Source organism: Primulina tabacum, chromosome 6 (assembly GCF_025594145.1).
Source record: "Primulina tabacum isolate GXHZ01 chromosome 6, ASM2559414v2, whole genome shotgun sequence".
NCBI lineage: Eukaryota > Viridiplantae > Streptophyta > Magnoliopsida > Lamiales > Gesneriaceae > Primulina > Primulina tabacum.
Window position 1 is genome coordinate 38,138,665 of NC_134555.1, and position 22,719 is coordinate 38,161,383.

General features: G+C 36.2%; 1 protein-coding gene across 1 annotated transcript; it reads left to right on the plus strand.

Annotated features, from left to right (window-relative positions):
- Positions 1 to 375: 375 nt before the first annotated feature.
- On the plus strand, positions 376 to 2,398 carry LOC142548188 (alpha-1,3-arabinosyltransferase XAT3-like). The gene is made up of 3 exons (XM_075656510.1): positions 376 to 901; positions 995 to 1,060; positions 1,160 to 2,398. The coding sequence occupies exons 1-3, from the start codon at positions 760 to 762 to the stop codon at positions 2,350 to 2,352; spliced, it is 1,401 nt and encodes a 466-aa protein (XP_075512625.1). The 5' UTR covers positions 376 to 759; the 3' UTR covers positions 2,353 to 2,398.
- The last annotated feature ends 20,321 nt before the right edge of the window (positions 2,399 to 22,719 follow it).

Consider the following 22,719-nt stretch of genomic DNA (forward strand, 5'->3'; position numbering starts at 1 on the left):
AGTCAACATCTACAAACCCGTTTAAGTACGTAACACGTTAATTATAATTAAAGAATCTGACTTACAATAAATTATTACTGATTGTCAGCTGTCCAACTCAAATATATCTCTAACTATAAATTAATTATACATACGACCATTTTCCGATTCCTCCAAATTTTTAAAGAAAAATTCAATAAATAAATAAATAAATAATTCATTTTATATTAACACTTTCCGAGATTTCATACTTTGAAATCAAAAAATTTTTACCCAAAAATTCATTTGGAATACTCAAATCCCATCATATATTCACATAACTAGAAAATGGTAAGATAATCACTACACAAAGACTAAAGAAACTCGACGTCACAACAAGAAAACCATAGCTTTTGAACCGTGGGAGTTATTCGACCGCGACAGGCGATGACTGGCCGGCGGCGGCGGGCAGTGACGATACTCACTGAATCACGGCGGTCACCGAGAACAAAAAATTGTTCAGGGCACGGTTGCACCTCCGAGACCGTGTTGCAACAAAAAAATTAGCATAACTGATAATTAAATATCACATTAAAACGTGCCACACACCGAAGCATAGCACACATTCCCACAGATTATTAAACTCTACGTCGTATATATTTTATGCATTTCCCACTATTCAAGATTTGAATAGTGCAAAGAAATGCTATTGTGTGGCTTCTTCGTCGTCTTCTTGACGTAGAATTTGAGTTACATCGTAACCACACTCGAATAAAGACTAGGACTTGCGCTTATCGAACGATGAATGATCAAGTCATTGCAAAAGGTCTCACTCTGTACTACAATTGCAAACGAATCAGACACCTGAGTTGTGCAATATTATTCATGTTCACAATTGGCATTTGCTCAACTTTCAGGCTTCATTTGCTTCCCTCCACGCCTGGTAAGTGTATAGCTTTATACCTTTCGTTTCGTCGCAAGTGGATATTGGATCGATGCTTGTTTGGATACAAATTAACTTGCTACTTTTCCGCAGTTGGTAATCTTGGTGTCAACTTGCCATTGCCAACGAATGCTACGATTGAAACTTCCGAGCCAACAGGTGAATACATGCATTACACCTGCGGTAGTATACTAATATATTTGTGATCCACTTTAATCACCAAAGACTTGTATGTTATAAATAGTGTGATTCGTATAGAATTTCCAGAAGTTGAAACAAAAACACCGCCGGAGCCGATATGCAGAATCTTAAAGGCAGATGCAGATGCGGATTATTGTGAGATGGAAGGAGATATAAGGATTGAAGGCAATTCCTCCACCATATTCCTTGCAACATCTACCCAAAAAATCGCCGGAAATTCGACTATTTCATGGAGTATACAGCCTTACCCGAGAAGGGGAATTGAGGGTGTCAAGAAATGGAATGTAAAAATTGTAGGAATCAACGTTAACATTCCCAAGTGTACCGAAAATCATGAATCTCCTGCCGTACTCTTCTCAACTGGTGGATATTCAGATAACCCTTACCATGCTTTTGCGGATTTGATACTTCCTTTGTATACAACTTCATTTGATTTCAAGAGGGATGTGCTGTTTCTGGCGAGTGATTACCAGTCTTCGTGGCTGTCGAAATACCATGAATTACTCGAAAAGTTCACTAGACATGAGATTATAGACATTGACATACAGAAACAAGTACACTGCTATAGAAAATTGGTTGCTGGCCTGAACTTTGAAAAACACTTCATAATCACTCGATCTGGTCTCTCAATGAGCAACTTCAGACGACTAATTAGAGAAACATATTCCTTGGAGAGAATACAGGCTATGTCTACTCGTAACATAACAAGTGAGGGAGATAACTTGACAAGGTCGAGGCCACGTATCATGATCATAAAGAGGAAAGGAACACGAATCTTGATGAACCATGGTGAAGTCTCTCGAGCAGCAAGTGAAGTCGGCTTCGATATCGTTTTAGCAGAACCAGAAAGATGGAAGAATTTATCAAGATTTGCACGTCTTGTGAATTCTTGCGACGTGCTGATGGGAATACATGGAGCTGGTTTAGCCAACATGATTTTCTTGCCAGAAAATGCCGTCGTAATTCAAGTGGTTCCCTTCGGGTCATTACGATGGCTTGCTGATGCTACTTTTGGAAACCCTTCCGTTTATATGAAGTTAAAGTACTTGGAATATGAGATAGGAGAGAACGAGAGTTCCTTGAGTTCGAAATATTCAAGCGAAGATCCAGTTTTGAAAGATCCATCATCCATTATTAGAAAGGGATGGGATGAACTGAGTTCCATTTACTTGCAAAATCAGAATGTTACCATTGACATTGGCAGGTTCGAAAGTACATTAGTTGAGGCACTCCAGCTTTTAAGTCATTGAATTTGTTTGTATGTGATACGTTCTGTTTCGTTTTATAATTACATATTTTTATCGCAAATGTTATGTTAATGTGTATTGAGTCATCACACTTTATTTATAAGTGGTTATAATATATCTATAATAACATGGGTTAACTATTTTTTTTTAAAGGGTGGACGAATATTAAGCAGTTGTTATAGATGCTCATTGAACAAATAACAATCATGCTTGCAAAAACCTAGACTTGAGATGTGAGTATCAAAGACGATCACTTCTAGAAATAAATAAGTGTTACGCGAACGCAAATGGCGACGTGTGTCTGAGCCACCTCTTGGACCTGCGGGACAAAGTGTTACATCCACGGGAACGTCCACCTTTTAAACCTGTTGGAATCATCTATAGATTTCCGACTTTTGGATCAATGGGTCAAGCCGCGACTAGAACGCCGTACTTCAGAAAAAATGGATTATTGAAGTGTCTCATCTCACATTGATTAAAAATAAAAGTTTTGAATAATTTATAATTAGTTACAATTAATTCATATAACAATTTGTGTTAACTAAAACAAGAATAAATATGAGCTCATTGTACAATCGCATTTGAGAGGCTTGAGCTTGAGATAATGTGCATGTAACCAGATTAATTTATAAAAAAAAATCTTGTTAGAGCTCATCATCGTTTTATATTATACGTATGTATGTTAGTAATAAGAAAAAATTTATTGTATTAAATTAATCTTGGAAGTCGACCATAATTGCATATTTATCATTTAAATCTCTCACCAGACAACGGCAAGTTTTTGAATATATGAAAGATTTTTGGCATTCTGTCAAAATAACTTTAGCAACTTTAGTTTTAAATTGATCCTCGTAGCTTGGTTAAACAAACCAAATTATGAACTTAAATTGGTTAAATAAATAAATAATAAATATATATATAACGAATCTCGGAAGTCAACTATATTTGCAATTTTATTTTAAAATAAGATGGTTGATGTTATGATTTGACAATTTAAACATGAGTAGGTTTCTTGTGAGACGGTCTCACGAATCTTTATCTGTGAGACGTGTCAGTCCTATCGATATTCACAATAAAAAGTAATACTCTTAGCATAAAAAATAATAATTTTTCATGGATGATCCAAATAAAAGATCTGTCTCACAAACTACGACATGTGAGACCGTCTCACACAGATTTTTTCCTTTAAATATTCCTCCACTACTTGGCCTTATCCCAGACCCATATTAATCGACCGACAATACCAAGCATTTAAATATTTAAAGATTTTTTTAGGTGTAGTTTTACTCGATGCTCTTAGCTTGATTTTGTTAATATTCGTGATATATAGGAAGTTGGGTGTACGTACAATTACTTTTATTTTTAACACTGATACTGAAAGGAAAAATAATTAATTAAGATTTTTCTCTTTCTAGATGATATTATTGTTTAAAATAATTTACTTTCATTAAAATTATTGTTTCTATATTTTATAGATTGATGAAAAAATGAGTCTATATAAAGAGGAGAAGTTTGTGGCAGAAAACAAGACCTTTGCATGATGAGATATAGAGATAAATATAATTAGAGAGAATGATTAAGTCTCATAGCATCGCCGAATAAAGATCATCGTAGCTACAATGTGCTGTCGTGATTGTTCGAGACATTTGAAGACAACACTTGTAAAAATGTTGATTGAAGATTGTGTTGGTGAGAACCTGAAATTCCAGCAGTAGCAGCAGCTAGCAAATTTCAGCAGAAGTTAAAAATTCCAGCAGAAGCTAATATTTCAGAAGCTGATATTTTTCTAGCAGATTAGAATCCAGCAGCAGCAGCACGAAAATTCCAGCAGACAGTTACTAATTCAGCCATGACTTATAACTGAAGCATTTAAAACGGAATAAAGATTGTTAATGGCAGATTATGGCCATTAATTGGGAGGCTAACAGTCAGAATTTTGCCTATATATAACACTCTCAAACCTCTAAAATGGGTTACACAAATCTTGAGATTATCACTGGAATTTTCGAGCTAAGAGAGTGCTGATTTTCGAGCAGCAGAAACCAGTAGCAAGAAGAAGCAGATTTCAGACTTCAACCGAAACACTTTTAGAAAATTACTGTAAGTGGGCTTATATGTAAATATCTTGAAATCAGTTTGATAATTCTGTTTTAAAGTACAATTTCTGTATGTGTATTTTTGATATATGATTTTGAAGCACTGAAACTCCCTAGTGAACTAATGGTAGAAATATATATTCTGAACATTTCTGAATTCTGATTCTGATTCTGATTCTGGCCTCACCCCTTAGAGGAGAGAACATATAGGGGACTGATATCAGTTTAGCCATGAAATTCACTAACGTGCTCAGTGCTTACTAATTCTGATTTCTGTTATGAAACCTGTGATTTCTGAATTTTAGTTTTTGTTCTGAAAAGATGAGTTTCTGTATATTATTGTATTACTGTTTCTGTTGAAAATGATTTCGAAAACTGGGAGTTATTTCCGCCCCTGCTTACTGAGTGACAATCATATCACTCACCCACCAAACCCATATCAGATAAGAACGAGAAAGAAAAGTTAGAAGAAGAAGAGCAGATTCAATTTTGGGGCTGGTGATGAAGATTGTTGTTCTCAGTTCTGATTTATATTTTAAATTCCGCTGCATCTGTTTAGATATTGTAATTCTGGTTTTACATTCCCGCTGTAAAACATTATTAATTGAGTTGTATCAGACATTGAATATTCAGTATTATGAATAAAAGACTGGTTTCTGAATTTCGTACTTCTGAGGCTTGTTGTTTTCGAATGTAAATTTGAGAGCAACGCCGGTGTCAACCAACCCCCGTCCCGGGGCGTGACATTGAAGTGGTATCAGAGCAAACCAGGTTTCATAATCTGGGGAGGAGGAACTAGAAATAATAAGTTCTGATAGAGTTCTAAAATTAATTCCTGAAAGTTACTAAAAGAAGCTACTGTAATAGACTTCTGAAAATTTACTACTGTAATAAACTACTGAAAATATAGACTAACTACGTACAGTTGGGAAAAATCAGTAAAGGAAACCAGTAGCCCGAAACCAGAATCAGTAGATGGAAACCAGTAGACCCAAAACCAGTAGCCCGAAATCAGAACCAATAGATGGAAACCAGTATACCCAAAACTAGTAGCCCGAAATCAGAACCAGTAGACGGAAACCAGCAGATCTGAATGCAGAAGACTGGATCAGTAGACTCGGAATGCAGCAGATTGGTTCTAACAGTACTGGAAAAGCAGCAGACTGATTGCAGTAGCATCAGAATTGCAGTAGACCGCGAATTCCAGTAGGCGCATGCAGTAGACCTTGCAAATGGCATGGAAGTTGAGGTGTTTTTCGCGCAAACTTCAAACGGCCATAACTTTTGATCCAAGAGGAATTTTTACTATTAAAAGTAGGCGTTGGAAAGCTCTCGACGAGGAGAACCTAACCTAGAAAAATTCAATCGTTCTAGGACCGCCAAAGAACCCCAAAATCCTTCTTTAAGATAGTGATATCATCATTTCCGTAAAATTTTCCAACTTTGAGGAATTTTCATTTCCAAACAGCTTAGCATTTTTACACCAAACTTGGTACCATTCATGTTCTTGATGTGAAGGATTTTTAGTAAATTTTTCACGGAATTCTGAGACCGAAAAATTTTGAGCTATTTTCTTTCATTGAATGCATAGACAGTACTGATTTTGTTCATTCCAGTAATTGTCTATAACTCAACCTGTACTCTTGAGATCAATTCTGAACATTCACTCTCCCGTTTTAGATGAAGATTATGACTGATCATAGTAGCTACATTAAGAGCTTAGAGAAGAAGAAGTACCTATAGATGTAGTGCAAAAAGAACAGTGATAATGGAGAGATGATAAAGTAGACTAGATTGGTATTATCATACGAAAAGAAAGAAGTGTAACATTCTTTGGAAATGTACCAAGATAAGTTGAATCATATTGAGAATTTACCTATCTGATATAAGTTGACTTACATTTTTGGGAATTTACCTATCGAAGATAAGCTTCTGACTTAAGATGAATTGTTTGACTCACGGATAATATATTATTTATGAAAATATGAGATAAAGATTATATAAGCTTTGAAATTCAGATGTAGAAAAAAAATTGTGTCAATAATTAATGATATGTACATTAAATTTGGGATGCTAAGTAAAGGACCTCCAATAAAACTTGTTAAAACATGCTAGACTCATAGTCTTGATTAAGGAAAGATTTAGTAAAAGAAGAATTGTCTGAAGATTTAGTTTCTTCCGTTCAAGGTTGAAAGAAATTTTAACTAAGTTATAATTATTGGGGCTTGAAGCAATCGGCTGATAAGGAGTTATATTCTAAGTTTCTATATTGGTTTCAAGATTTGAGTTAGTAATCGTGTTAATTTTAAGATAGAATAAAATAAGTATGGATACGCATATATTCAGTGCCGATCTTATACAGTGTACTTTGGGAATTGATTGGTTGGACAAGAATCATGTAATGGTCGATTGTCGGAGTAAGAATGCCAAACCCCAATCCAAGAAGAAATCGTACTTCGTGGTAAAGATAAGGAACAAAAATCCTTCCTTTCTACTTCTCAGACCTAGAAAGTCTAACTAGCAATGATCGATCATCGAGGTAAATAAAAAGGTTACTCTAAAGATAGAGGATATTCCAGTTATTCAGGAATTTCCGGACGTCTTTCCCGAAGAACTCCCTGGCACAATCCCCGAACTTGATTCCTAGGGCTACACCAATCTCAAAAGCACCATACCGTATGGCTCCAGCAGAGTTGAAAGAACTCAAAGAACAACTTCAAGAATTGTTGGATAAGAAGCAAATTCGACCAAACGCATCTCCGTGGGGAGCTCCTGTCCTGTTCGTATAGAAGAAGGACGGAAGCATGAGATTGTGTATCGATTACATAGAACTGAATAAGATCACAATAAAAAATAAGTATCCGCTTCCAAGGATAGATGACTTGTTTGACCAACTCAAGGGAGCTACGGTCTTTTCCAAGCTCGACTTAAGGTCAGGGTATCACCAACTCAAGGTCAAATCAGACGATATTCCGAAGACAGCCTTCAGAACAAGTTATGGACACTATGAGTTCACAGTGATGCCGTTCGGGTTAACAAATGCTCCGGCAGTATTCATGGATCTCATGAACAGAGTGTTCAAGCCATTTCTTGACAAGTTTGTTGTGGTATTCATCGACGATATTCTAATATATTCGTCAAGTGAAGAAGACCACAAGGAACATCTTCGTCTCACCCTCCAGACGCTGAGAGAAAAATAGCTATACGCCAAGTTCAAGAAATGCGAATTTTGGCTAGAAAGCGTCACATTCTTGGGTCACATCGTATCAGCAGCAGGAGTAGCTGTGGACCCTAAAAAAGTAGAAGCAATCTCAGATTGGCCGAGACCAAAGTCAGTGACAGAAATTAGAAGTTTCTTGAGACTAGCAGGCTATTATAGAAAATTTGTTGAAGGATTCTCTTCAATAGCAATACCTCTCACCAAACTCACACAGAAGAACTCTAAATTTCAATGGAGTGAAGATTGTGAGCAAAGCTTCGAGACTTTGAAGAAGAAGCCTATCTCAACTCCGGTGTTAGTATTGCCAACTGAAGGCAAAGACTTCACCATCTACAGTGATGCATCTAAAGGAGGTTTAGGATGTGTACTCATGCAAGAGAGAAGGGTGATTGCATACGCATCGAGACAGTTGAAGACGTATGAACAGAATTACCCAACACATGACCTCGAGCTAGCAGCAGAGGTATTTGCACTCAAGATTTGGAAACATTGTTTATATGGTGCTGGATGTGAAATACTCACCGATCATCAAAGCCTCAAGTATTTGTTCACTCGGAAAGAGTTAAACATGAGGCAGAGGCGATTGATTGAACTCATGAAGGATTACGACTTGATGATAAGCTACCACCCAGGCAAAGACAACAAGGTAGCAGATGCTTTAAGTCGAAAGAATATGAGTAAGATGATCCTGACATCACTTTCAGTACAACCATGCCTTCGAGAGACTATCAAGATAAGGCAAGATAGAGATTCCGCTTTGGTGAAACTGAAAGAGCAAGTTAAAGAAGGAAAATCACCAAACTTCGTTATGGACCACAAAGGAATCTTATGGATGAAAGGACGATTGTGCATACCAGACATCGATAACCTTCGACAAGAAGTAATGTCTGAGCCACATAAGTCGAAATTTTCAGTCCATCCTGGCAGTACCAAGATGTACAAAGATTTGAAGAAAAAGTTTTGGTGGAGTGGAATGAAGAAAGACGTGGCAATGTTTGTTTCCAAGTGTCACGTGTGCCAGCAAGTCCAAAGACCTGGAGGACTTCTGCAACCTCTAGAAATTCCAGAATGGAAATGGGAGCATATTTCTATGGATTTCATAGTGGGTTTACCAAAGACGAGACAAGGTCATGACGGAGTATGGGTAATCATAGATAGATTCACAAAATCTGCGCATTTCTTACCTGTCCGCATGAATTATAATTTGGACAAGCTAGCCACCTTGTACATGAATGAGATCGTGCGATTACATGGAATACCAGCTAGCATACTATCCGACAGAGATCCTAGGTTTATGTCTCGATTTTGGAAGAGCTTTCAACAAGCTATGGGGACAAAGGTTACTCGGCCTATCATCCTCAGACCGATGGTCAAACAGAGAGAACAATTCAAACTCTTGAGGATATGCTGAGAGCTTGTGCTCTAGACTTCAGTGGTAATTGGAGCGAACATCTGCCCTTAATCAAATTCGCATACAATAATAGTTACCACAATAGTATTGGAATGGCACCATACGAAGCTCTGTATGGACGAAAATGTCGATCACCACTGTATTGGGATGAGGTAGGGGAAAAAGCCATTGTTGGACCCGAAATGATCCAAGAAACAGTGGATAAAGTCGCTTTGATCAAGAGCTGCACAAGATCGACAGAAAAGCTGGGCTGATCAGAAAAGGCGACCCGTGGAATTTGAAGTTGGAGAAAAGGCATATGTAAAAGTGTCACCCATGAAGGGTGTAATCCGATTCAATAAGGATGGAAAACTGAATCCCAGATACGTCGGACCATTTGAAATTCTTGAGAAAGTGGGAACACTTGCTTATAGATTAGCACTTCCACCCGACATGTCAAGAATTCACAATGTATTCCACGTTTCGCAGCTGAGGAGATATATTTCCGATCCTAGTCATATTCATGAAGCTGGACCACTGTTGGTTGAGGGCAATCTAAATAAAGAGCTGAAATATGAAGAAATTCCGATTCGAATTGTGGATAATAAAGACCAAGTACTGAGGCGACGAACTATTCCATATGTCAAAGTACAATGGTCCAATCACACCGAAAGAGAAGCTACATAGGAGTTGGAAGAAAAGATGCGAGAACAATACCCTTATCTCTTTGAAGATCATGAATAGCCAAGTTTCGAGGACGAAACTTCTCATAAGAAGGGAGGGATGTGAGAACCTGAAATTCAAGCAGCAGCAGCAGCTAGCAAATTTCAGCAGAAGCTAAAAATTCAAGCAGAAGCTAATATTTCAGAAGCTGGTTTTTTTTTCAGCAGATTAGAATCCAGCAGCAGCAGCACGAAAATTCCAGCAAACAGTTACTAATTCAGCCATGACTTGTAACTGAAGCATTTAAAACGGAATAAAGATTGTTAATGACAGATTATGGCCATTAATTGGGAGGCTAACAGTCAGAATTTTGCCTATATATAACACTCTCAAACCTCTTAAATGGGTTACACAAATCTTGAGATTATCACTGAAATTTTCGAGCTAAGAGAGTGCTGATTTTCGAGCAGCAGAAACCAGTAGCAAGAAGAAGCAGATTTCAGACTTCAACCGAAACACTTTTAGCAAATTATTGTAAGTGGGCTTATATATAAATATCTTGAAATCAGTTTGATAATTCTGTTTTAAAGTACAGTTTCTGTATGTGTATTTCTGTTATATGATTTTGAAGCACTGAAACTCCCTAGTGAACTAATGGTAGGAATATATATTTTGAACATTTCTGAATTCTGATCCTGATTCTGATTCTGGCCTCACCCCTTAGAGGAGAGAACATATAGGGGACTGATATCAGTTTAGCCATGAAATTCACTAACGTGCTCAGTGCTTACTAATTCTGATTTCTGTTCTGAAACCTGTGATTTCTGAATTCTAGTTTCTATTCTGAAAAGATAAGTTTCTGTATATTATTGTATTACTGTTTCTGTTGAAAATGATTTCGAAAACTGAGAGTTATTTCCGCCCCTGCTTACTGAGTGACAATCATATCACTCACCCACCAAACCCATCTCAGATAAGAACGAGAAAGAAAAGTTAGAAGAAGAAGAGCAGATTCAATTTTGGGGCTGGTGATGAAGATTGTTGTTCTCAGTTCTGATTTATATTTTAAATTCCGCTGCATCTGTTTAGATATTGTAATTCTGGTTTTACATTTCCGCTGTAAAACATTATTAATTGAGTTGTATCAGACATTGAATATTCAGTATTATGAATAAAAGACTGGTTTCTGAATTTCGTACTTCTGAGGCTTGTTGTTTTCGAATGTAAATTTGAGAACAACGCCGGTGTCAACCAACCCCGTCCCGGGGCCTGACAGTGTTTTTGTTGCTCCAGTTTTCGGCATGATATTTGCGTTCGTTGGATACGTTTTTAATCTGATTATTTGTTTTATGATGCAATTTGATTCCTTAACATTTTAAGGAAGATAAATTTTCACACAAGTTGTTGTTTTTGTAAACTCAGGTTGTTTTTCTAGTGATTATTTTGCTCTAAAATATCGCGTCTTAGACTTAATTTAATTGTGGTGACTAGAGTAAAAACCAGTAGGTCGTGATAGCTATAATCAGAAGACAGTATAAAAGCAGAAGCTCTCGTATCGCATTAACAAAACCAGTACTCTTCGAGTACTTAAACGGCTTAGAAAACCTGAAACAGAACATAGTTTTAAAAGCAGAACTTAGTTTAAGCAGAAGTTAACTTAACGTCTTTTGTTTGAATCGTTACATTCTTATATGTTACCGCTACTTTACCTAGTACTAGTATTAATTTCACCATTAATGCTGTACAAAGATATTTAAAGCTCCTTACTAGTTTTGGTATTTAACAAGACTGATTTCTCTGAAGCTTTCTGCATGACCTTTTTTAGGTATTAAAGCTGATTTTACTCAAGAGCCTCAGAACCTGTTTTTGATTATAGACGTTGGACTCAAAGTTTTCTATATATATAGAGGTCAATCCTTTATAGAAAACAACATTATTATTATTATCCACGCAACGATTATTCCACTGTGAGTTTTGAGCTATCATCAACTACTTCTTTTCAAGCTCAACATACAGAAAAGCAGCACACGCTTTATTATCCATATCCGATCTTCTGAGAACATATTGTGCTGCTTTTTCGAAATCTATTCAAGCTAAACACTTTACAATATCTTATTGAGAAACGTTTGTAATCTGGGAAAGAGTCTTTTCCATAACTTTGTTGTATTCGTTTTAATGAGTTGTGTAACTAAGAGTTTCAGTAGGGTAAGGGTAAGCCCTACTGAAGTGGGTGTGTAAGTGTTGTACTGTAATATCCAAAGTCTTTTAGTGATACCTTCTGAAAACAGAAGAAGGAGAGGCGTAGAAGACTTTATCTTCGAACTTCCAGAAACAACCACTGTTCAACTGCCTACTGTTTTATTGTTTCTCACCGTACTTCATCGGATCATTTCCGCACTTATTATTGTGATCTGCTGGATTTACATTCGAACAAGATTAGCTATAATCTCTAACAGGATTCTAGGACCCTTTGCAAAATTGTCCAACAAAAGAAAGAGTTTATTCACCCCCCCTCTAAACTCGTTATCGATCCCCAACATCGCGCAAATATTTATACTTGTGCATAATTATCTCTGAGTTATTTTTGTTTAAGTTATTTATTTATATGATATATTATTTTGCTGCGTATTGTCACTAAGTATTACAATTATATCTAATACGCATAACTTTTTACAGTTGATGTTAAACAGAAATCCCGACAAATATTTTATATTAAATTTTAATATATGTGTACGCGTTGTGTTGCATGTGCGTTAAAAAATAAATAACAGAAATCAAAAATTTCATAGCTATAAGTTATGGGTATTAGTCTAGAAAATTTCTTATTTTTATGAATATTAGTTTGGCATAATTAAAAATTGATTAAGGTTATAAAGATTGGTATGAGCCATTAATTAAGGAAAATAGTCTCAATAGAGAGCCCATGAGGTTCAAGCTCATGGCCCATCATGGAAGTCTATAAATAGGAGCTATATCTCTATTTTATGGGGACATTCACATTATCTCATTATATGCTCCAAAAGTATCTAGCTTTTGTGAGTACATATTTGAGCGTTTGCTAACTTGAGTGTTGGAGGATTTTTCGCCGGGTATCTCCCGACACCTCTAACCTCATATCGTGACGTAGGTGACGACCCCGAGATTTACTGGTGTGGACGCAGAAGTAGTTGATATTCTCTCATAATAACTTGATCACCCGAATTTCGTGCAACATCAGTTTGGCGCCGTCTGTGGAAAACTTGCCACCTGATAACTGAGAATGCAAACACGATCGCGTACGACCCATGATGCCCAAGAGGAGCATGGACGCCCTCCTCCAGCTCGCCCGCAGCATGAGGAGTTCCTGATCACGTCCGAGGTTCTGAAGGCATTGTGGTTAAAGAGTTCTAGGGTGGCTCACAAAGTTACAAGATTAAACCAAATAGAAGGAAGAAGAGAGACGATTGTTTCATGAAGCACACATTCAAAAAATAAAAGAAAAACATGTGAATATATGTATATAATATAAAAAGCAAGAATGATGACTCATAAAGGAAGAAAACAAAGCAAAAGGTGTTACCTGACATGACGGCGGGGAATTCTGGAGAGGGATGAGGCGTGTGGGACCCTTATATAGGGAGGTAGGTTTTGACCAAGTGGAAGAATTAAAATGAAGAGAAAAACGAATTTGCTGTTAATTTATTAATATTTTATTTAATTTGGGGGCGTGGGGGAAAGCTTTTTCTTCAGTTAAATTGATACTCTCGATCACCTTCAGTAGAGTGTAGGTATTCGAGGGTGGGGGCTTACGATGGGTATTGGTCTAGAAAATTTCTTATTTTTATGAATATTAGTTTGACATAATTAAAAATTGATTAATGTTATAAAGATTGATATGAGCCATTAATTAAGGAAAATAGGCTCAATAGAGAGCCCATGAGGTTCAAGCCCATGATGGGCCATCATGAAAGTCTATAAATAGGAGCTATCTCTCCATTTTATGGGGACATTCACATTATCTCATTATATGCTCCAAAAATCTCTAACTTTTGTGAGTACATATTTGAGCCGTTTGCTAACTTGAGTGTCGGAGGATTTTAATAATATAATAATAATGTTATTATTAATGTTAATATTTGAGGCGATTGCTCCAAAAGTCCCGGACCAAAACTTATTTTAATAATATAATAATATTATTAATGTTAATATTATCACTAATAATATTATTATATCAAAAGCATTCCAAAGTGTACTCAAATTCATAGATCTCCTGCCATACTCTTCTCGACAAGCGGACATGCAGGAAACCTTTTCCACGATTTTGGGATTTGATACTTCCATTGTACATAACTTCTTTTGATTTCAAAAGGATGTGATGTTTCTTGCGAGTGATTATCAGTCTTGATGGCTGTCGAAATACCATTAAATACTCGAAAAGTTCACTAGACATGAGATCATGTCTATTGACAGACAGAAACAAGAAGTGCATTGCTACAAGAAAATGGTTGCTGGCCTGAACTTTCACAAAGTACTCATCATCGAATCAAATTAGACCCGAACCGCTCTTTCAATGAGCAACTTCAGACGACTAATACGAGAAGCGTATTCCTTGGAGAGAACACGGGCTACGGCTACTCGAAAATACACAACAAGTAAGGCAGATAACTTGACAGGGCTGAGGCCACCTATCATGATCATAATGAGGAAAATAACACGAGTCTTGATGAACCATGATGAAGTCTCTCGAGCAGCAAGGGAGCTAGGCTTCGAGGTCCTTTAGTGGAGCCAGAAATATCGACTAAGCTATCAAGAATTGCACAAGTTGTGAATTCCTGCGATGTGCTGATGGGAATACATGGAGCTGGTTTAACCAATATGGTTTCTTGCCTGAAAACGCCGTCGTAATTCAATTGGTTCCGTTCGGGGCTATGGATTGCTAAAGATACTTTTGGAGACCCTTCTGTTGATATGAAGTTACAATACTTGGAATATGAGATAGCAGTGAAACAGGGTTCTTTGATTTTGAAATATTCAAGTGAAGATCCAGTTTTGAAAGATCCATCATCCATTCATTGAAAGGGACGGAGTAAAATGAGTTCCATTTACTTGCAGAATGTTACCATTGATATTGGCAGGTCCAGAAGTACATTAGTTGAGTCACTCGAGCTTCTAAATCATTGAATAATACATGTTAGTAATCTTGTGAAAATGTTGGCATTTTTTGTTGATTACAGGTATCGAGGAACTTTTTTATTGGATTTTCGATATGATGCTGATGTGTATAATGTCATATCAACACTCTCAATGAAAAATAACTAAAATTATAAAAAATTGAAGATACACGACTAATATTGAAATTTGATAACATATATAACTCAATTCACCAAATGATAAAACATATATGGCCCAAAATACAATTTCCCAAAGTATATGTAAATGACATCGATAAAGAACTAAAAATTTGTTTTATGTATATATAATTTAACTGGTTTTGAGGTTTTCCAGGATAGCGACACATGACCATGCCAAATTTACTTCTCAGTGACTTGTATAAGTTTCTAACCTGAATAGTAAGTCATTTGGACACCTTACAAATACAACTTGAGAAAACATAAAAATCGTCTCTTTTTTTTTCCTTGTATTTTGTTCAGTTCTCATGCTCAACTCTCAACATATGCTGAATGTAGCCTAATATGTTATATCACAAGTCTCCACAATGCCAAAAAATTCAAACCAGATGTTTTCTTCATTTTTTTTGTCTACAACAACTATATTAAGCGTCGATGATATCCAAATTATTTCATGCCACGACGTCTCAAAGGAAAAGAACTAATTGCATAAAAGGTTTATTGAGTGCCAATGGAGAATGGTGTACTAGCATACAAGATTTGGCTAATATTTCCAAAGATTATTTCGGAAAACTGTACGCGTCTAACCAGCCATCTACATCCGATATTGAGGCTATCACGTCTTGCACAGAAAAAGTGGTAAATGTTAGAAAATTTGGTTCCAGAACGTAGATTGTTTTGATCGCAATAATGATGTCCTTAAAGAAATATTGCCCCACTGTATTGCTGCTGGTAAATGGCAATTTCCGTCCAGGAAAAATTCAAAACAAAGAATAAAATATATAGACAGCAATATCTATATATTTTCCCAAGACAGATTAGAGAAAATGAATGATATATTTGTTGTGTTTCAATTAAGAAGATGAAGTTGTATTTATAAAGTAGAATCACCTCCTTCGAAATGGTGTGACTTTTCAAATAGACACCTTTATGAATATTGAATAGACAAGCACCTTTCATTTGAATTGTTTATGAATGGAAACTAACCTCATTGGAAAATTTCCACCGAGTCATTCAAAAGGTGCAATGATTCATTCCATTACAGGCACAATTTATTATTTTAATTACAGAGTAATTAAAATAATAATTCCTAATTAATTCTTATTTTAGTGCCCAAGTGCTAATCTTTGTCTTTGACTATTAAATATATTGTGGAGAATTTCCCTCCACACTAGTCAACAATCAAATACAAATTATTTGATGTATTTCTACTTACAAGAACTTCACTCTCCTCTTGCATTCAATAGTTATCACTAACTATTTCCAGTAATCCCCACTTAGTTAGTGATATAAGCAATCAAACCTAAAATTTTATGCAGTACAGGAGGTGTCTTTCGACTTAAACCTACTACTTGTTAAACACTTCAAAACCTTGTCGAAATGTATTGCAATTTAATTAACTTAAACCACAATTTCTATATGACAAGATTGGAAATGTCATACACACAAAATATTAATTTCTCTAACATGTTCACCGTGAGCTTTAGCACCATATTATGGCCATGTGCTACTCCTGGGTTCATGAATACTTACAAAAGGTTTATTCTCAAAATTTTTTTGATAGAAGCGGCACCACTTCTTGTGTTCACATAGGCGAAGGACCTTTGAAATCTCGTTTGAGATTTATTGTTCATAACCGAACTCAAACCTTCACTAAGAATAATTTATATTCATCCTCTTCTTTCATAAGTACTACATTGATCCTAGTACTTGCTACATGTCATTAATAATTTGTTGTTACCAATTAAACCTTTAGAAAGGTAGGGTTCCTATTATTAATGACAAATCAGAATAGTTTTAGACCTATTGAAGTTGTAGTGTTTTTTATTATATCTCTCGAGAGTCCTTTTGTTAATGGGTCAGCTAGGTTCTTACTAGACCTAACATAGACAAATGTTATAATGCCATCAGAAATTAGTTGTCTTATATATTCATGTCTCAAAGCAATATGTCTAGACTTGCCATTATAAATCTTGTTAAATGCTTTTGACATAGTTGCTTGACAATCACAGTGCAAAGAAATCGCTGGCATTGGTTGTGGCCACAACTTTATATCTAGCAATAGATTTCTCAGCCATTCCGCTTCTTTGCCTGCTGATGCTAAAGCAATGAATTCAGATTCCATTGTGGAATGAGTAATGCACGTCTGTTTCTTCGAAGCCCATGATATAGCTCCTCCACCCAAAGTGAAAATCCAACCAGACGTTGATCTATTGTCATTGACACTAGTTATCCAACTAGCATCTGTATAACCTTCTAGCACAGAGGGAAACTTATTATAGAACAAAGCCAATGACTTAGTCTTCTTTAGATATCCGAGAACTCTTCCAATTGCTCTCCAATGTTCAGTGCTAGGATTATGAGTGTATCTTGAAAGTTTGCAAACAGAAAAAGCAATATCGGGTCTTGTGCAATGCATAGCATACATTAAACTACCTATGGCACTAGCATAGTCCAGTTGGCTAATGGATCTGCCCGAATTTTCTACCAAGTTGTTGGAAACATCAAATGGGGTATTAGCTTCTTTTATTCCTAAGTGATTAAACTTAGACAGAACTTTATCTATATAATGAGACTGACACAAAGCAAAACCCCCACTATGTTTGGTCACCTTGATTCCTAGAATGTATCAACTTCTCCTAAATCTTTCATTTTAAACTGAGAAGATAAGTAAGACTTAGTTTCATTTACTCCTTGCATGTTTGTTCCTATAATTAACATGTCATCGACGTAGAGACATATAATCACACTGGAATTTTTGGTAAACTTAGAATAAATACATTTGTCTGCCCCATTATGACTAAATCCATGTGATAAAATCACACTGTCAAATTTTTCATGCCACTGTTTAGGCACTTGCTTTAGTCCATATAAGGATTTCACCAATCTACAGACTTTATTTTCATTCCCAGGAAGTATGAAACCTTCTGGTTGCTTCATGTAGATTTCCTCATCAAGTTCACCATTTAAAAATGCCGTTTTCACGTCCATTTGATGAACATGCAGATTATAAATTGATGCTAAAGCAAATAATGCTCTTACTGAAGTGATTCTCGCTACAAGAGCATATGTGTCAAAATAATCAACACCTTCCTTCTGTCTAAATCTCTTAGCTATAATTCTCGCTTTAAAAGTTTGTAGAGAACCATCAGTGTTATATTTCCTTCTAAACACCCATTTACAATCAATGGGTTTTGAGTTAGGAGGTAGATGAACCAACACCCATGTTCCATTTGCGGGAAGAGAATCCATTTCATCATTTATCGCTTCTTTCCAGAAACTAGAGTCTCTTGAAGCCACTGCTTCATCATATGTTTTTGGATCATCTTCTAAATGTAAAACAATAGGTATTTTATTCAACAATTCACATCTGTTTCCTTCAACCAAAAAGGTCAATGCTTGTGAGGAAATAAAATCATGACCCAATTTCTTCTCTCTTCTTGCTCTTTGACTTCTCATTGGTTCATTAGGAGGTTCTGCAGATTTTCGTTTTTTATTGGAAGAAGAATTAAAATCCATTGTAGTGCTTTGTTTTAGATAATTAGGAATTTCTTTGTTTGATTGTGTATTAACTCTTGGATCTTTAAGAAAGCTAGTTTCTAAAAATTCAACATCCTTAGATTCTATAATAGAATTAGAGTCTGAATCCAACAATCTATAAGCTTTTGAATTTTCAGCATATCCCACGAAAATACTTTTGAGAGCTCTAGGTCCCAACTTGGTCCTTTTAGGATATGGAACTCTATAATAGGCTAGACAACCCCATACCCTCAAATAATTAAGATTTGGCTTTCTTCTTTTCCATACTTCATATGGAGAAGTTTTAGTCTTCTTTGATGGAATTCGATTGTGTACATGACAAGCTGTTAACAATGCTTCTCCCCATAGATTTGTTGGTAGATTAGCATGCATAAGCATGGCATTTATCATATCTACCAATGTTCTATTTTTTCTTTCCGCCAAACCATTTTGTTGAGGGGTGTAGGGTGCACTAGTTTGATGGATTAAACTATTTTCTTCACAAAAGGCAGTAAATTCAATTGGAAAATATTCACCACCTCGATTACTTCGCAGGATCTTAATTTTCTTTTCTAATTGATTCTCAACCATGACTTTGTAACTTTTAAACACATCAAATGCTTGAACTTTTGTTCTCAATAGATAAACATGTGTGAATCTGGAATGATCGTCTATAAAAGTTATGAAATATCTTTTTCCGCCTCTAGTCAAATATCCATTTAATTCACATATGTCAGTATGTACTAATTCAAGCAACTCAGTTGTTCTCTCATTTTTAGGAAATGTTTTCTAGTCATTTTCGCTTGTATGCAGATTTCACATTTTTTAGAATTTTCATTTGGACAAGAAATTAAACCATGCTTTGACATATATTTAATTGACTTGAAATTAACATGAGATAATCTAGCATGCCATAAATTAAAAGGAGACTCAAGCATATATGCAGAAATATCAACTTTATTAATACTTAGTTTGAACATTCCATCACATGAGTATCCTTGTCCTACAAACACACCATTCTTAGAAAGTATAAGTTTTTCTGCTTCTATTACAGCCTTTGTAAGGACCGTGTATCATATTATCGTAAATCTTATGCGATTATCGATAATTTATGAAATTTTCATGTGATTATGTATTTGATGTATATCGTGACAATAAAAAATTGAGAAAATGAATATTGAATATGAATTGACGTTGTAAGAGCTCAACTAGAGAGGTCGGACGCCAATTTAGTACAAACATAAATAATTGTACAGAACGAGTGGCGCCCGGGCGGTAGAAAATGACCGCCCGAGCGCCAAGGTAGAAATTTTGAGTATTCGGGCAGAACACTTCGCGCCCGAGCGATATGTTGCAACCGCCCGAGCGCGATGCAAGTGATAATCGAACAGGACATGCCGCGCCCGAGCGGTAGTTTTTGACCGCCCGAGCGCGGTGCATTTGAAAGCCGGGGGCAGAATGTCTCGCGCTCGGGCGCGAGAATTCTACCGCCCGAGCGCGTGGGCGGTGAGGATAAAGATTAGATTTTTGTTCTTTCTTCCTTCATTTCACCTACCGAGAGTTCGAGAGAATACGAGGGAATTTAGATTTCTTTCGTCCGAATCGACTTCGAAACGCTGTCTAAACGCGAAACAAATTATATATTTGTGATCGTCGCGTCGAGGGCTTCTGACTGAGGTAATTTTCTTCTAGTTCCAGCAGCTCTAAATATCAAAGTGCTGGAATAGCATGTATTTGAAGTTGAATTTCTTATATGTAGTAGAATAACCGACAAGAAAAGCATATTCGAAGTCGGAATTGAATTATGATATGATTTTGATTTGATATGAATTTTTTTGAAGTTTCAAATGATATTTGAAACTCATATTAATGATTTTGGAGTATGTTATTGATTGAAATGAGTATGTTATTGATGTAGATAAAGTGTAATATCAATATCTTCAAGCTACATCGACTGGAACGAAGAATTGAGGTATGTTGCGACCGGGTAACATACGACATGTATCTGTATTATATGTTATATGTTGGATTGATTGGACTGATTGGAATGAGAATATGTGTCTATATGCCTTAATTGTTGAGTTTATGTGGCATACATGACATTGAGATTTGAATATCGATGTATAAAATAAATGTTTTGTTAACACACATTGTTTGATGCATACATCGATACATGACATGCACGTTGAGCTATGATCCTTGGATACCCTAATATGATTTGATTGGATTCTGGGGTTTGTGAACACAATGCTATGTTTGGTATTATATGACCCTTAAAGCATAGACATTTGTGGCCCCGACGGCGCTTCGTCGATGCTATCATACGAGTATCCCTTATTGAGGCCGGTGTGCCAGCTCGAGCATTGATTTGATAGCGATTCGTTTGATTCTGACATGTGCTCAGTGGATGGGCATATTACCTGATACCTCCACGACATACATGCATTGTATACCATATATCATTATTTAGATACTTGTGGTATATATGATGGTTGTTCCATACGGAGCTTTGCTCACCCCCAAGGGGGGCTGTTGTTGTCTTTGTGTGTGGACAATGGCAGGTACTCCAGGATATCAGGAGACCGGAGAGGGTGCTTCTGGAGGGAGTCACGGTTTGAGTTGAGGTTTATATTTTGTTCCCAGTATATATGTATATATATATGTATCTATATACCGGGGCATGTCCCGAGGATATGAGTTGTTTGTATGTGATTGGCTTTGATTACGTGTGGGCGTGTTTTATGATTTGAGATTAAATACTATTTTCAGTATTCAAATTATAAAAGAGATATTTTTGGGCTCATTGTAAAGAAATTTTAAACTCGCTTTCCGCTGTAATTAATTAACCCTAATCAGATTGCATTGTAATAACGATTAGGAGCTAAGGGCCCCACAGCCTTCAAGCCCTTCTTGCACAACAAACTTGCAGAAATCAGATTCTTCCTCACATCCTGAACATGTAGCACATTCATCAAGATCACTTTCTTTCCAGAGGTGAATTGCAATTCGATAGTTCATCTTCCAAGTACCATGGCAGTATCATGATTTCCCATCAAGACTTTCTTCTTTCTCTGCAATTTCATAGTTTTTGAACAAACCTTTTTCATTGCAAACATGAATAGTTGCACCAGAATCATACCACCGATCAGCAGATTTTTCATTTGTTTCCATGTTGCATTTTGTTATCATGCTTATCTTTATATCAGCAACCATAGCAACAGTATCAGGAGAACTTGCTGGATGTTCAACAAGATTTGCAGTCCCTTTTCCAGAATTTCCTTCCACCTTCAGTTTCTTGTAGAACCTGCACTTTTTCTTGAAATGGCCTTTTTTTCCACAAAAGTAACATGTCTTGTTCTTCTTTTGGTTGGCAATATTTTCGCTTGAGGTTTCAGTAAACTTTCTTTTCTTTCAAGAATAACCAACTTTCTTAATGCTAGACTCAACATTATTAACCTTAGAACTAGAATCTAAAGCAAATTTATTTTCACGAATTCGAGTTTCCTCTTCAATTCGAATATGCTTCATGAGTTGGTCTATAGTAAAATCTTCAGAAGTGTGCAACAATTTCTTTCTATAGCCATTCCAAGTGGTTGGCAATTTAGCAATTACAGCAACCACTTGCAATTGTTCAGACACTTCTATTTTCAAATCTTTGAGTCTAGAGACTAAGACGAGTAGTTCATCGACTTGATCCATGACAGACTTATTATCAACCATTTGAAATTCAAAAAACTTCATGCTTAGAAATCTATCAGTACCTTGTTTTTCTGATGTATATTTTTACTCCAGGGCACTCCAGATTTCATGTGGGATTTGATTGAACGGAAGAGATCATATAATCTGTCTGATAAGGCATTCAGGATGTATCCTCTGCAGCGAACTTCATCTTCTTCTCATTTTTTACGTGATGCTTTGATTTCATCTGTATCTTCATCAGATGGTGCTGGGATTTCGGGCAGGCTTTGACTCAATAAATATGCGACTCCCAATTCAGTAAGTAGGAAAAACAATTTGTCCTTCCAACGTGTGAAGTTAGTCCCATCAAATCGATCTAACTTCAATGCATCAAAAACAGATTTTGAACAAGTGGTCTCCATTGCAGGGAAACAAAAAAGAGGAAAATATTTCTTTAAGATTGGTAGAAAATTTGGT

Excerpts from the sequence above, each read along its gene's own strand:
- LOC142548188 (XM_075656510.1), top strand. The coding sequence starts at position 760 with ATGAATGATCAAGTCATTGCAAAAGGTCTCACTCTGTACTACAATTGC. Across the intron at positions 902-994 it reads TTTGCTTCCCTCCACGCCTG|TTGGTAATCTTGGTGTCAAC; the intron begins GTAAGTGTATAG and ends ACTTTTCCGCAG. Across the intron at positions 1,061-1,159 it reads TGAAACTTCCGAGCCAACAG|AATTTCCAGAAGTTGAAACA; the intron begins GTGAATACATGC and ends TGATTCGTATAG.